At 34.7% G+C, this 13,336-nt stretch overlaps 3 protein-coding genes and 1 long non-coding RNA gene across 8 annotated transcripts; 3 read left to right on the forward strand and 1 right to left on the reverse strand.

Moving 5' to 3' along the window:
• Positions 1–1,424: 1,424 nt before the first annotated feature.
• On the forward strand, positions 1,425–2,336 carry AT1G24256 (uncharacterized protein; the record flags this gene model as incomplete). The annotated part of the gene is made up of 4 exons (NM_001160890.1): positions 1,425–1,523; positions 1,742–1,813; positions 1,895–2,086; positions 2,268–2,336. The coding sequence occupies 4 exons, from the start codon at positions 1,425–1,427 to the stop codon at positions 2,334–2,336; spliced, it is 432 nt and encodes a 143-aa protein (NP_001154362.1).
• Positions 2,337–2,882: 546 nt separating this feature from the next.
• Positions 2,883–5,470, reverse strand: SEP3 (K-box region and MADS-box transcription factor family protein). Of its 3 annotated transcripts, none has more exons than NM_180622.3 (8): positions 5,025–5,470; positions 4,157–4,238; positions 3,977–4,044; positions 3,793–3,892; positions 3,673–3,714; positions 3,548–3,589; positions 3,320–3,462; positions 2,883–3,227 (listed from the first exon to the last, which is right to left on the reverse strand). In NM_180622.3, the coding sequence occupies exons 1-8, from the start codon at positions 5,207–5,209 to the stop codon at positions 3,137–3,139; spliced, it is 753 nt and encodes a 250-aa protein (NP_850953.1). In that variant the 5' UTR covers positions 5,210–5,470; the 3' UTR covers positions 2,883–3,136. The 3 variants fall into 3 exon arrangements, with proteins under 3 accessions (NP_850953.1, NP_564214.2, NP_001185081.1); NM_102272.4 differs by having other exon boundaries at positions 2,923–3,227; positions 4,154–4,238; positions 5,025–5,445; NM_001198152.1 differs by lacking the exon at positions 3,548–3,589 and having other exon boundaries at positions 2,984–3,227; positions 4,154–4,238; positions 5,025–5,452.
• Positions 5,471–7,970: 2,500 nt separating this feature from the next.
• On the forward strand, positions 7,971–8,337 carry AT1G05863. Its single transcript, NR_138977.1, has one exon. It is a non-coding gene; the product is annotated as an other RNA (long non-coding RNA).
• A 1,400-nt stretch (positions 8,338–9,737) lies between these two features.
• Positions 9,738–13,260, forward strand: AT1G24265 (bZIP transcription factor, putative (DUF1664)). 3 transcript variants are annotated; one of them, NM_001198153.2, is made up of 16 exons: positions 9,824–9,859; positions 9,931–10,002; positions 10,135–10,239; positions 10,352–10,425; positions 10,524–10,601; positions 10,729–10,804; positions 11,130–11,194; positions 11,396–11,497; positions 11,694–11,783; positions 11,887–11,961; positions 12,066–12,098; positions 12,175–12,249; positions 12,341–12,403; positions 12,528–12,596; positions 12,677–12,721; positions 12,819–13,260. In NM_001198153.2, exons 2-16 carry the CDS (start codon positions 9,960–9,962, stop codon positions 12,975–12,977), a joined length of 1,152 nt encoding a protein of 383 aa, NP_001185082.1. In that variant the 5' UTR covers positions 9,824–9,859; positions 9,931–9,959; the 3' UTR covers positions 12,978–13,260. The 3 variants fall into 3 exon arrangements, with proteins under 3 accessions (NP_683327.1, NP_973906.1, NP_001185082.1); NM_148486.4 differs by lacking the exon at positions 10,135–10,239 and having other exon boundaries at positions 9,738–9,859; positions 12,819–13,196; NM_202177.3 differs by lacking the exon at positions 10,135–10,239 and having other exon boundaries at positions 9,738–10,002; positions 12,819–13,196.
• The last annotated feature ends 76 nt before the right edge of the window (positions 13,261–13,336 follow it).

The raw sequence follows: 13,336 nt of genomic DNA on the forward strand, positions 1-13,336 counted from the left end.
ACTATACACTATATAGCCAATTAGTGTAATTGTTAAAAATATATGTTCATATATTGATGAATCTTTATGATATATTTAAAAAATGATCAATTGTACAAAAGTTATTTAGTTTTTTTTTTTATAAATATAGTTGACATATTACTATTATTTTGAAAAACAATCCGAATAACCCTAGTTACTAAAACAAACAAGAAACAAAATATATGATCAATGAGTATGAGAAGGTAGTACCTTCCTCTTGGAACTCTACAAACTCGTTCATAATCATTAATATTCATATTCACGGGATGGTGACAATGTTCTTGTGCATTGTTAGCACATGCATATAGCCGACACTGTTGATTAACTGTTGAAATGGCGTTAGAGGATATTTGTCATATGGTATCTCGTCCCTTTGTTCACTGTTGGCAACCTAAACTCAAATAATAAAAAAGGGTTGTTCTTCAGACAAGAATTACGATCTCTTAGTTACTTGACGGAAATTTTCTCCCGGCTTTTCTTGCATAGAAACTTCGTAAGTCATAGAATATGCAATACAAACTTATATAATTTGTCAACATATACATCAAGACTTACATCAAAAAGATCACAACTCACATCTTTAAGTAAAAACTTGTCTGCTAACTTCACAGTGTGACTTTCATTATAGCCTACTGTGGTTCCCTGCATAATATACAGTTTTACCTGAAACTCCTTAACAATATCTGTGTTGAAAAAAATGGCTCCAAAAAGAACCAAAACTGGTAACAAGTTCCCCACATTTTTTATTCGAATATTTTTATATGTTTAACAAAGCCATGAGTTTTTGGTTTGTTCGGCGCATGTGGTTATGCATGCTTTGGTTTGTTCTATAGTTCATGGGTTCAAATCCACCCTTCAACATTATTATTATTCTTATTTTTAAAATGCTTAAAACAACATAGTTTTGATAATTTGACTTATACTGTTTCTAAAATCTATACACGAATAAAGGTTATACGGGTTACTTTTGATATTGCGGTATTGAATTGCATTTATTTAAAATGAAAGGTTAATTTGTTTGTTTTTTTTGCACAAAACCCAAGTTATAATTATATGTATAGCTTTTATTAATGGTGCTTTAAATTTTGAAGTGAGGAACAATGTTATAAACAGTTACCAAATTTTGCAATGGCATTAACAAAAAACACTTTAAATCTATTGTAACTAAAGAAAGATGAAAAAAAAAAGTTGATAAAATACTAGGACTCATGCATAAGGCTGATTCAAGAAACTGTAGGCCCATTAAACGCAAGCCCATTATAAACATTAGGCCGATCCTTATCTCATTGTTTACGGCCATGTCCCTCTCTTTTTCTCTGAAGTGGATGATTTAACCTGTGTCAATCTATCTTTTCGAATGCTTTATCTGATGTTTGATTTCCGTTATAGATTAAAAGGAGAAGATGATGATGAAGGCAACGCGGCAGCAAGCTAAGGCCGTAACATCGGTCTTCTGGGATATCAAGACGTGTCCGGTTCCCTCTGAGTATGATGCTCGTCTAGTTGGTCCGTGTATCAAACGACATTTAAAGAATTTAGGCTACTCCGGTCCTCTCACTATCTCTGCCATTGGCCTATTATAAACGACGTCCTGCGAGCCGTCTCTTCTACTAGAATCGTTCTCAATCACTCCTACTTCCGTTAATATTTGTTGTCATCTTTATATAATGGATATTATTTTCCTTGAGTCTCAAGTCTTTTAAGTCTTTTTCTGAAACAGGTCCCACAGGCGTTTTGCAAAGGCTTTGAAAATTTCACTACCCATCTCTCTAGTCAAAAACATGAACAGATGGTAATTCAGCATCATCCTAGTTAGCCATTTTTTGAGTCAAACAAGCTCTTACCACAACTAGTTTCCCTTTGGGCTACCCAGTTGGACAAGGATGATGTGGCTGTAACAACAGTCTTTTGGGATATCAATAGGTGTCCTATTCCCCTTGACTGTGATCCTTGTCGGGTCGGTCCGGCTTTTAGACAGTATTTAGAGGATTTACGCTACTCTGGTCCGCTCACCATCTATGCCATTGGCCGACTAACAGACATCTCTGATGACATCCTGCAAGCGGTAATTATGCTTCCGGATGGACTTTTTGTATCAATACTTTTTTTCATTGTCTGATCTGGTTTTGAGTCAAAACATTACATCTTACCACTTGTAGTTTCCCTTTCTCACTTGTAGTTTTGTTTGCCTTAATTTGAACCTCTGTTATCTTTTTCCACTGCATGAGCATTTGGTTTTCAAGTAGATGAAGCCCTATATTGGGAGCGATGAGGATGAGGAAGACGAAGACACTAATGAGGAAGACGAGGAGTAAGTAACTTCAAGCTTGTGCAACGACATTAATCTTTTTTTCTCTGTATATGACCATTAAGAGCCATTACTATACATCAAGAGGCACCATGTTTTTGTTTGTTCTCTTGGCCTTGGTCATGGAATATAAGCATTAACAACCTTAGTAATAGAAAAGCATTCTACTCTTGATCAAACAAACTCAAAATTCAAGAAACGCTTCCTTAGATCGTAACTCTAATCGTCGGGTGAATTCACATTTCAATTGAGATCTTAAACCTATGTTTAAGGTATCTGATAAACTTGTCTATCAAATCTTCATGATAATTGAGAATATCAACTACCTGCAAGATATATTAGAACCAAATTTATCTTCTTCTCTATAGTAATACTCCCTCTACAAAAGTATAGATATAGCCAAAATGATATAGGTGGGGCCTACAGATACATAAGCAGTGGCCAGTGAGTTGCTCTTTAACAAGAGAGATAAACAAGCGGTCCCTTCTCAAGACTCAAACAAAAAAACACCAAATAGATAGTGTGAGACTGTGAGTTATATCGTACCATAAATCATAGTTAAGAGAATTGGTTAGATAACATGCATAAAATGGGAGTTATTTTAAAAGAAACTGGATCAGGAAGTTTAGGAGTAATGGGTAAAAATAGGAAGCAAAATTGTCGAAAAAATTATTGAATAATAGAAGGGCATAAACATTACACACACACATGCACACAAGACAGAAAACATGAGAGAGGTAATAAAATAGAAACATCATCTTAAAAATGTCAAAAAAAAAAGAGAGGGATTGATTAAGTGAGAAAGATTCAAATAGAGTTGGTGTCATAAGGTAACCAACCCAACATGTAATTATTCACACTTGGTCCTGCTCCCATTCCATCTTGTTGCCCCTGATACCTGCTCCATAAAATTTAGTAGTTTGAGATACTTTCTTAAGAAAAGCTTATAATAGAACTCAAATCAAATTGGTTATACTAGTCTAAAGTTACCCGATCTGAAGAATGGGTTCACATTCCAAAGGCTGGAAGAAAGCTTGGGAGTGTTGTTGTTGTTGATGATGATGACGACCGTAGTGATCAACCTCTTCTTGGTTAGGGTTCAGCTGGAGTGGCATCTGATACCCATCAGCTAACTGTCACATATGTATATACACACACACATTATAACCAAATTTAGTGATGCATTAATTTGGTGATATGAGAATGTATATTAATTACCCTTAGTCTTAGAGTTTTATTTGTCTCAGTCAGCATGCGTTCCTGCTCCAAATATTTGTGTTTTCTTGGTTACATTACTTTTAGATGAGGAATTTAGAGAGGAGAATGAGTGTTTCTTTATTTACCTTACTCTGAAGATCGTTGAGCTGGTCAAGCATAAACTGTGTCTGCAGAATTAAACACCAAATTTAATCTTACTATGGAAATAGATCAGTGTATAAAGATATTGATGAACAAAGTAGTACCCTGAGAGCTCTGATCTGCTTCAAGGAAGAATCAAGCTGTCTCTCAAGTGACTCAAGCTCCTTTGTACTTAGAGGTCCAAGATCTTCTCCCAACAGATTCCTATTTCAACATCAAAACCATCAAAAAAATCTACTAAAAAAACAAACACTCTCTGAAGGTAGCTGAAGAAGCTAATTAGTTTACCTTTGGGTTCTCTGTAAGGCGTCATAACGCTCCTTAAGCTTGAGATACTCCTGCTGGCTACTAAGTTCCTGAAGTATATGACAAATTATAACATTAATCATTTGACTCTAAAAATCAAAGTAAAAATTGAGAGTAATTAATTAAGGTAATTAGAAGAAAGAGAAGAGAATTGGGTACAACTGCTAAGGCCTCTCTTGAAGGCACATTGGGTTCTGGTGCTCCATAGTTACACTTTTGGTACCTCTCCAGTGTCCGAAGCATGCTTCACACCACACAAAAACATCATTTCTTCCATTAATCTTACTCATCAAGTTCAAAACATGTTTTTAAAAATGGGATTTTTAACTGTTTCCTAGGGTTTACAACAAAATCTGTTAGTCTTTTAAGAGAAGATCTAAAGAACCCAGAAAAAAGGATGAATCCCATCCCCAAGTATACATATCCAACGGACTTTAGATGAATTTGACATTAGCGTCAATTCAAAACCCAAAATTGGAAACCCCTAAGGGTTACTAAAATGGATTGTCGTGGAAACAATATCCCCCTATGAACTTATATCAATCTGACAACAAAATTGAGTGATTTGATCGAATTGGACGACCCCCAGAATCAAAAGGTGGAAACTTTAAGCTTATGTGAATTAAAGAGTACTCACAAGAGAAATTAACCCTAATTTCATATCAGATAGATTGTTCTTCTCTCAGATAATGTGAATTAAGTAGACAAACAAATAAGCAATAAAATATAAGAAAAAAAACTTTGATAGATGTAAAGAGAAATAGAAAAAAAATCAAAAACAAAAATGGAAATCAAAGAGAAACACAAAAGAACATCAAAAAAGCAAACTTGTTATAAAATGATACAGATTTGGGGTATCCCAAATTTTTTTTCCTCTTTGCTTCTTTTAAAAGGATATGATAGAACACGTACGTACGACACAACAACACATCACAGAGAGACCCATACATACAAGACATTTTTGTGTTACTTAATATGTATATAAAATGTTTATGTTATAAGTAATATATATACAAAAGTAGATATATACCTCGAACTACTGCAAAACTCGTACAGCTTTCCTCTATTTGAGAAGATGATGAGAGCAACTTCTGCATCACATAGAACTGAAAGCTCGTATGCTTTCTTCAAAAGACCATTCCTTCTCTTTGCAAACGTCACTTGCCTATTGATCTTGTTCTCTATCCTCTTCAATTCTACTCTCCCTCTTCCCATTTTCTTTTTCTTTCTCCTCTCCCAAAAGATATCTCAATCTCTCTCTCTCTCTTTCCTTGCAAGCAATTCTATATATATATGAGCCTCTCTCTTTCTTTCTTTCTTTCTTTCTTTTTTTCTTTATATTTTTTTTATCTATCTTATATTGCTTTTTAAAGTGTACATATACATTTGTACAAATCTCACAACACTTCTCTCAAAGTACATATAAACATGTCAGCTTCATTACTTGAAATATTCTCTTTCTAATATACTCTCAGACTCAACTATATACCCTCCAATTATTGTGTACCAAAGACCCTCATAGGATTTATTCAAATATTGCAAAATTGAAAGAAAAAATGTTAATTACCCTATCCATGCTTAGATATTTTCAAACCTAAAAATTTGGTGCATTTTTGTGTTTATACATAATTAGTAAAGGAGAGAAATTAGAGTTCCACTCTCACCAACACTTTATTCTAGCTAGTGGTTTAATTTTTCAATTTCAGTCCATATTTAGTTTAGAGAAAAATGTGATTCTGCCAAGAAAGTTTGATGCTTTTTTACTTAGTTCATCGAATTATAGAGATTAATAATTGAAAATCCTACAAAAAACCCTAACATTTAAAACCATTTTTATTTAATACGTTGAGAGAGACAGAGATATTAAAATCGTATGATTCGTAAGAGTGTGATGTTGAAAATGAGAGATTAATAATGGAAGGTGGAGATGGCGCGTGTGCGATGAGTGATTGCAACCCTAAACAGAAAATAGTAGGGCAATGAATGAGTTTGGACACGTGTCGACATCTCGATGGTAGGGTCTGATAAATCCACCTGATTTTTTTATATAAAAAATTTTGATTTTATAAATTTTTCTTTTTTACTTATAAAATCGAGTTCAGGGAATCATGTGACCTAACCTTAACTAGGTGAAGCCTCGTACGATTTTCCCAACTTACGGAACTACCCTTGTGATTGGTTAAAAATGTAAAGTAAAACACTACTCGTTTGTGATGTTTTCATGATATCTAAAACTCTTACTGCTAGTTTTGATAAATCTTACTGCTAGATTTGCTTTTCCTTTTCCAATCTATAGTACTGCTAAGATTATTTTTGTTAGTGAAATTAACAGAAATGTCTTTTGTATTAGTCTACTTTATAAACCACCATTTTGATGTGGCCAAAAAAAAAACCATGTTGATAAATTCAGTTTGGTAAGAGAGTCTGATGAGACACAAAAAAAATTATGGGAAAGAAAGAAAACATAAATGGATAAAATAAACAGAGATTTGAATATAAGATATAGTTTATTTTGGTTATCTTAGGGTTCGTCCGATGTTAGAGATCATGTCTGACCGAAAGTCTTAGTGCTTTTTGGTTGCAGACGTAATTGCTTTATTCTGACCGGTAAGTAGGTGATGGACACAAAGGTATGATTCAATTAGAAAAACTAAACATAGCATTATTATTCTGTTTGGTTATATTTAAACCCATTAGCTTCTTTTCTCTTTTGATTTGCACATTGAATCGCTTATTAATCTCACTTGGTCATGGTCTCATAGAAGCATTTTAAGCAAATTTGCACGAGTTTTATATATTGTCTTCATGTGGGACTCAAGATTTATGATATTTTAATTTGCTTCAATTGGTTTTAGATAAAATAAAATTAAATATGGTTATATAATTATAAGTTACAATCAAAATTAGTTAGAAGGACGTATGAGAAGAAAGGGAAGGGCAAGTACGAATTCACTTGTTATCAGATCTGGTCGTATAATTCAATGTAAGATGATGACAATTGATCGAGATGATGTGCATTAAACCAAAAGAGAAACTAAAGTACATTCAACTATTTATTTATTGATGTCATACCAATGAAGTTAAAAACATATATCTTCTATCTTTTCCTTCTCTTTTTGTACTCTTTCCTTCGTTTTGTGATCCCCCAAAAATTTTCAAATCTTCCCCATTGATAATATATGTGGTGAATTACAAGGTATGAGACCAACAATGATATATACTATATTTAGTTTTTAAACGGTTTCAAGTGTCAAACATTTCAAGAAAATAAAAAAAAAACATTCTTCAAGTCTCTTTAAGAATTTTCCCAAAAAACAATCTGTAAAACATATACCATTAGAGAAATAAAAAAAACTTAGAAATATAACAATGATGTGATATAAATATTTTTGGGATAATTTTACTTTCCACTTAATTGTTACGTAAAGCGTGAATGTTTTTCCGTATTTATCTGTACCATATAATTTTAAAATTAATAAAGGTTTTATTCAGTTTAATTTCTACGGTTCTACCTAATTGTGTACATATAACACGTAATTTTGTTTACCTATTTAGCCATCTATATTATACTACTTGATAACAACACATCGCATCATTATCACATTATCATTTACTTAATTGCAGTCTATGCCAATGTTATATACACCGAATTAACTCAAAAAAATCTAGATCTTGTAAGAAGTATATTCGTAAAAGTGGATATGGCCGAATAAATTTCTTAGTCTAAAGCATAAGAAAAAAAAAGGTTAGTAAGAAAGAAAGAAAGAAAGAAAGAAAGCACTTGGAAATACTCTTTTGGCTTTGGGATCATATGCCCTGGATGGAGCACACACAGGTCCCATTTGGATGGATGGATCAACCAACGATGAGAGATCCAACGGTTCTAAAGAAATTCTCAAAATCAAAAATGCTATTACACGTAGGAAAGAAAGAAGAATCTCGATGTGAAGCTAAAGAGACGACGGTGATCGATAGGGGACCATATCAACTTGCAATGTTTGCACTACAAACTAGAACAAATAAATGCCACGTGAAATCCTACACGACAGCTAAGTTGCGGAGTACTGGTGATATATGTGGTCCATTGGGCGTGAGATGAGAATCGGACGGCTTTGAGGCAATGTCGTGAAGGGTCGAAGAAAGAATAAGAACCGTTGGATTAATCTGCTAAAAATAGACGGACAGGGTCCACGTCAAGACGTAATGGGAAGGGGACCTCGTTACCCAAAATAGAAAGATGGAGTTATCGTCAAACAAGTCACGTCTGGGTTTATTGAGTGGGGTTAAGTTTTTGGACCAGTCTCTCTACTTTTTTTTTCACCCCTCCTCTAATATATAGTAAGTTACTGTTGTCATAGACTCTTAGTCATTATGCATTTTAAAGGTTTTCACTTTTCAGCGTGCAATGAAAAATTTGGTTCATACCTTATGCCGTAAACTACTATAATGGATTATTATGTTATTTAAAAACTCATGTAGATGTTATTTAAGTGTTGTATCACTTATGTACACACTAATAAATTTCAGATTCATAACTAATATATAAGCACTCAAACTAGTTAACATTTTGTCATTTGATTAAGATAGTGACTGGGAGTAAATAACTTTCATCCTTGTAAGTTGTAAAACCTCATGACACCATTAAAACCATAGTTTAGATGCCTAATCCAAGATAAGGATAGCATCAGAAGAGAATATATAGTCCATCGAACTAGATTTGGAGGAGTGTTGAAGCTAGTCCATCGAACTAGACTTTTGACAGTTTGATCCACTTTTTTAAAGATTTGAGATAGTAGAACATCGTAGTTGAGAGTGAATCTTGTTAATCTTGTCACCGTTTCACGCCAAAGTTCGTAGATTGATGAATGCCAAAGCAGGTTGAGGATATAGCACCTGGCCTTAGGTATGTTTTGGGCCGGGGCGAGATAACCAAGTACAAATGTACAATCATCCTCTTGACAAGAAATTTTGCTTAGATTTTTACATATATAGGCTGTTAGAAAAGAGAATGGAATAGGAAACCAACTCTTATAGTCAAGTAATGATATAGTAAGAAAAACAAACATACAAACATATGGGCCTCAATCACTACTCATAAATCCTTAAAAAAATGTGTAATTATACACTAGTGAATGAAGCTTTAATAGAAGTGGTCAGTGGTCTTCATTTTCATTTTAACACGTAGAGGCGTAAGGCAGTTGCTGCACTTGGCTTCCTTTAGAACCGGCCATGTTAACATAGCATTGTTATGATTATGGGAACCATATGTTTAGAAGTAAGTAAGAGGATTTGAGATTATATGGATTAAAAAAATGAGACATATTTGGGCTCTATGCTACATGTTGAATTACTTCCATTTTCAACTTTTTTTTTTGAACATGTGAGGGTGAGATCTTTTATCTTCCCACTTTCACTACAAATAAGTTTAATTAAATTGCTGGAAATTGATTGAATAATCCCTTAGCTAGTGTGCCTCTCCAATATCAATTGACACATTTCAATACTTTTTGAGACATAAGATATGACAGTGGACTTCACTTTGTTGTTGCTCAAGTATGTCTTAGGTGAATGAATCGTCCAAATTTGAGAAAACTTGGGCATTTGAATCATCCCCAAATGCCCAAGTGATTTTAATAATGGACCAATTTGTCTGTCTCTATTATGAATTTATGATCCGTCCGGTTATTGCCTCCTAGGTTTTAAAACGAACCTAATCGTGATTTAGACCGAATCAGACCGGACATTTCGGTTCGGGTTTTAGAAGCAACTCTGTTTTGTTGCCTCAACAAGCGAACAATATAGTCGCACGTCGTATCTCTCTCGCTGCCTCACTTCATCGTCCCAAAAAACGCCTCTGTTTCACCGGTACGTTCCTGCAGCTCTCTCTTACCAATACTCTCTTAGATATTCTCACGCGGATTCGTTTGCCATCTTAGTTCTTCGCCGTATAAGCTCGTCTCTAGCCATGGCTCTTCCGCTCGGGAAGCTCACCATCCTCATCGGTGCAGGTCGGTACTTTTATAGGGTATTTCTTGTAGTGACTGTGCTCTAGTTCTCCATTGCTTTTTTATTGGTTTCGTCTATGGGTAATCGCAATTAGAGGATAAGAAGTTAGTGTTTTTCATAAACCCTTTGATCAGTGTACTTGACTGGCTCAAAGTTTAAGACTTTATTGGAGTATAGCTATTCTCTGAATACATCTGAGGAGAAGTTTATGTTTAGTTTCTCTGTGAATGCACCTACTAGTACAATTATTGTGAACTTGCTGAGTCGATTGATTTCGTGTACATGCTTAATGTTCGTCCAAGTTACTGCAATTACTAACTATACTGTGATTTTTGCAAATGTTACTTTAAGGTCTTATTGGATCAGCATTTTCTAAAGAAGGGGGCTTACCAGATGTCTCCAATTTGGTTTCTGGTGCTTTTAAGGTATTCTAATTTCTATATTGTGCAAAAGCTTTGGCGACTTCACATGTGTATGATGCGGTTTGGCAAAATGAGGCAATGGGTTTTGTTTATGTGGACAGATGGTATTCAGGCAACTGAAACAAGACGAACCTAGCAAATCAGCTAGCAAACCCCACGATGATGTACTTGTGGCCCAGGTAAGTTTCACATTAATCTATTGGCGATGATAAGCTATCGGATGGAGCTGGATAATATAGACTTGCTGAGGACATAGATTTATCGTGAATCAATAGTTTCTTGCCTGAGCTCTATTTATTTTTGTAGGTTAACAGTCTTAGGCATGAGATACAGTTGCTGGGGTCAAACAGACCTATCACCATTGTTTCACCTTCAGGATCAGGTCCTCTGGAGTTTTTATATTTTTTTATATTGAAGTTTTGTTTTCTGTTCTGCACTAGAAATGTCAAAATTGGTTTGATATGAAACTTGAATAAAGGATTTGCACACTTAGATTTCTAGACATTGTATTTTGAAATTATATTTCAGGTTTTATTCTCTTTTGCTACTTTTCTCGCATCAAACAAGACATACTTTGTTCTGATAAGTGGCTTTTCTTTGTAGCATTTAGGAAGGCATTACATTAGAGACTTAGAGTAACACCATTCTTTGTTTACTGTTGATCTAAATTCGGAAGAAAACAGTTAACACTTTCCTTCAATGTACAGGTGGTAGAAACTATGGTTTGATCATTATCGTTGGGGTGATAGGCTACGGATATGTGTGGTGGAAGGTAATTATACTTCACCATACCCAAGCTACTGAAATTAGTTACTTCCTCATTTGAAGCGCTGTTGGCTAGTCAAGATTTTGTGTGTTTGGGAAACATTTCATGCTGTTCTCCTTGTTAATGAATTTGACTTGGTTTATTTATTTGTAGTTTCTCTCTTTTTGGAGACTTACTGCGCACTAATTTATTCTGCAACATTATCAGGGCTGGAAACTTCCAGATTTTATGTTTGCAACAAGGCGTAGCTTATCAGATGCATGTAATAATGTTGGCAACCAGATCGATGGTTTTTACTCATCACTCAAGGCAAGCTCTCGAGCACTCTTATTCACTGTTCGCTTACTTATTTGTCTTCATTTGACCACTGAACTCTATTCTTTTCAGTTATGATGGTTTCTTTCGTGAGCGAATCCATCCAAATGATCTAGTACAATTAAGTATAATTCAAGTGCATAAGATCAATATTTTGTCTCATTTTGTTTCTGTTAGCATTTCATGACAGGGTACAAAACGAGAGTTAAGTTCAGAAATTGATATGATGGGTCGTCGTTTGGATGCAAATACAGAAGTAATTCAAGAAACAATACAAGAGGTATGTAGATTGAATGTTGACAAAAACTTCTGTTTCACTGCAGTGTCAAGACTTTCTGATGATGATTCTAACTGTTTTCTTTATAATATATCATAATGTTTAGGTGGCTAAGCTACAGGATGGTACATCATTTATAAAGGATGACGTTAAGGCTGTTTTCGATGCTTTTGAAAATCTGGTGAGAAAATTCATTGATTGCATATGTTCACCAGTTTGTTCTCCCTACAAAAATCCAAAAAAAACAAAACAGAGAAGTGATCTTGTGATCTTCATAATTTTCAGGCAAGCAAAGTGTGTCGTATAGAGGGAAATCAGGTAACAGTTGTAGTTGGAATTTTGTTTTGCTCATTAGGCAGTTGATTTAATTTAAATTTCTTGGCCATCCATAAAGGATATCACACTTAGAGGAGTTGGGGCTCTGCATGCTCAGTGTCAGGAGAACCAAAGAATTCAAGAGTCCAATAAGGCATGACCCTTCTCCATTGTGCAGTTTATTTTAAAGAAAATTGCTACATATACATGTTCATCTTATTTACCCAGACTTCTTTTATAATTAGGCTTTGCCATCAACTTCATCACTGCCAGCCCTTGAGGCAGCTCCTATGGCACCCTCTTCAAAGGTAAATGACTTCAGTCTTTTATCTGGTGTCATAGAGAATTTTAACTGTTCATCATGCTATCGGGATCATTACCGATCTTGTTCTGTTCTATTACTTACTTGTTCTGGTGTTTTGATGTAAGCAGACTCTGTCTTTACCTCCTGCTTCTCCCGATGAATCCCAGTCCCCGTCAACCCCTAATGTAGCTCAAAAGGTTTGTTCTCTCTCAAACCAGAGGTTGTTGATTAGAAACAAAATTTCGTTATACAGAGTTCTGACATTTGTTTTGGACAGTCACGGGGCCTACTTCAGCACACTCAATCTATGTCTGGTTTGAAGGTAAAGATTTTTTTATCTCTTCCATATCCCTTAAGTTTTGAGCATCAATATGCGTCAAACTTAACCTAATACAATTGTCTATTCATTCGGTTCTTAGGACATAAATGAAAGCTCTAGTAGCCACAACACGTCTTCAAATGGAATATATTTTGGGGGAAACGGTGCATCAGGATCGAGTTCGGGCGTGCTTGGTAGGTTCTCAATAGCAAGAATAATGAGGACTCGTACTGTGGTCAACACAGTGTCTACTAACTGAAGAGAGAGTTTGTTTTATCTAATTATTAGGATTAACAAAGAAGGGGGCATGTTGTATCTAGTAGAGTATTTGAATAGATTTTGCTTCTTATTTTTTTTTTTGACAATGCTATAAATGGTGCATAATTTTTTTAAGAATGCAGCTTATATTTGAATGGGTTTATAGGTCACAATTAGCAGTTTGTTACTGTTTTTTTCGAATACAAGAGGTCGACGATAGTTTCTTTGATTAGGTATGTTCTGTTGAAGGAGCTTTTGGATAATGAGAAGAGGTTAAAAGTTAACTTGCAGGAACATGAGCCCAAAATCTTGCTGGAAACAACTTTCAACATGTCTAATGGCTACTATATCTCTTGCTAC

The sequence above is a fragment of the Arabidopsis thaliana genome (genome assembly GCF_000001735.4).
Source record: "Arabidopsis thaliana chromosome 1 sequence".
NCBI lineage: Eukaryota > Viridiplantae > Streptophyta > Magnoliopsida > Brassicales > Brassicaceae > Arabidopsis > Arabidopsis thaliana.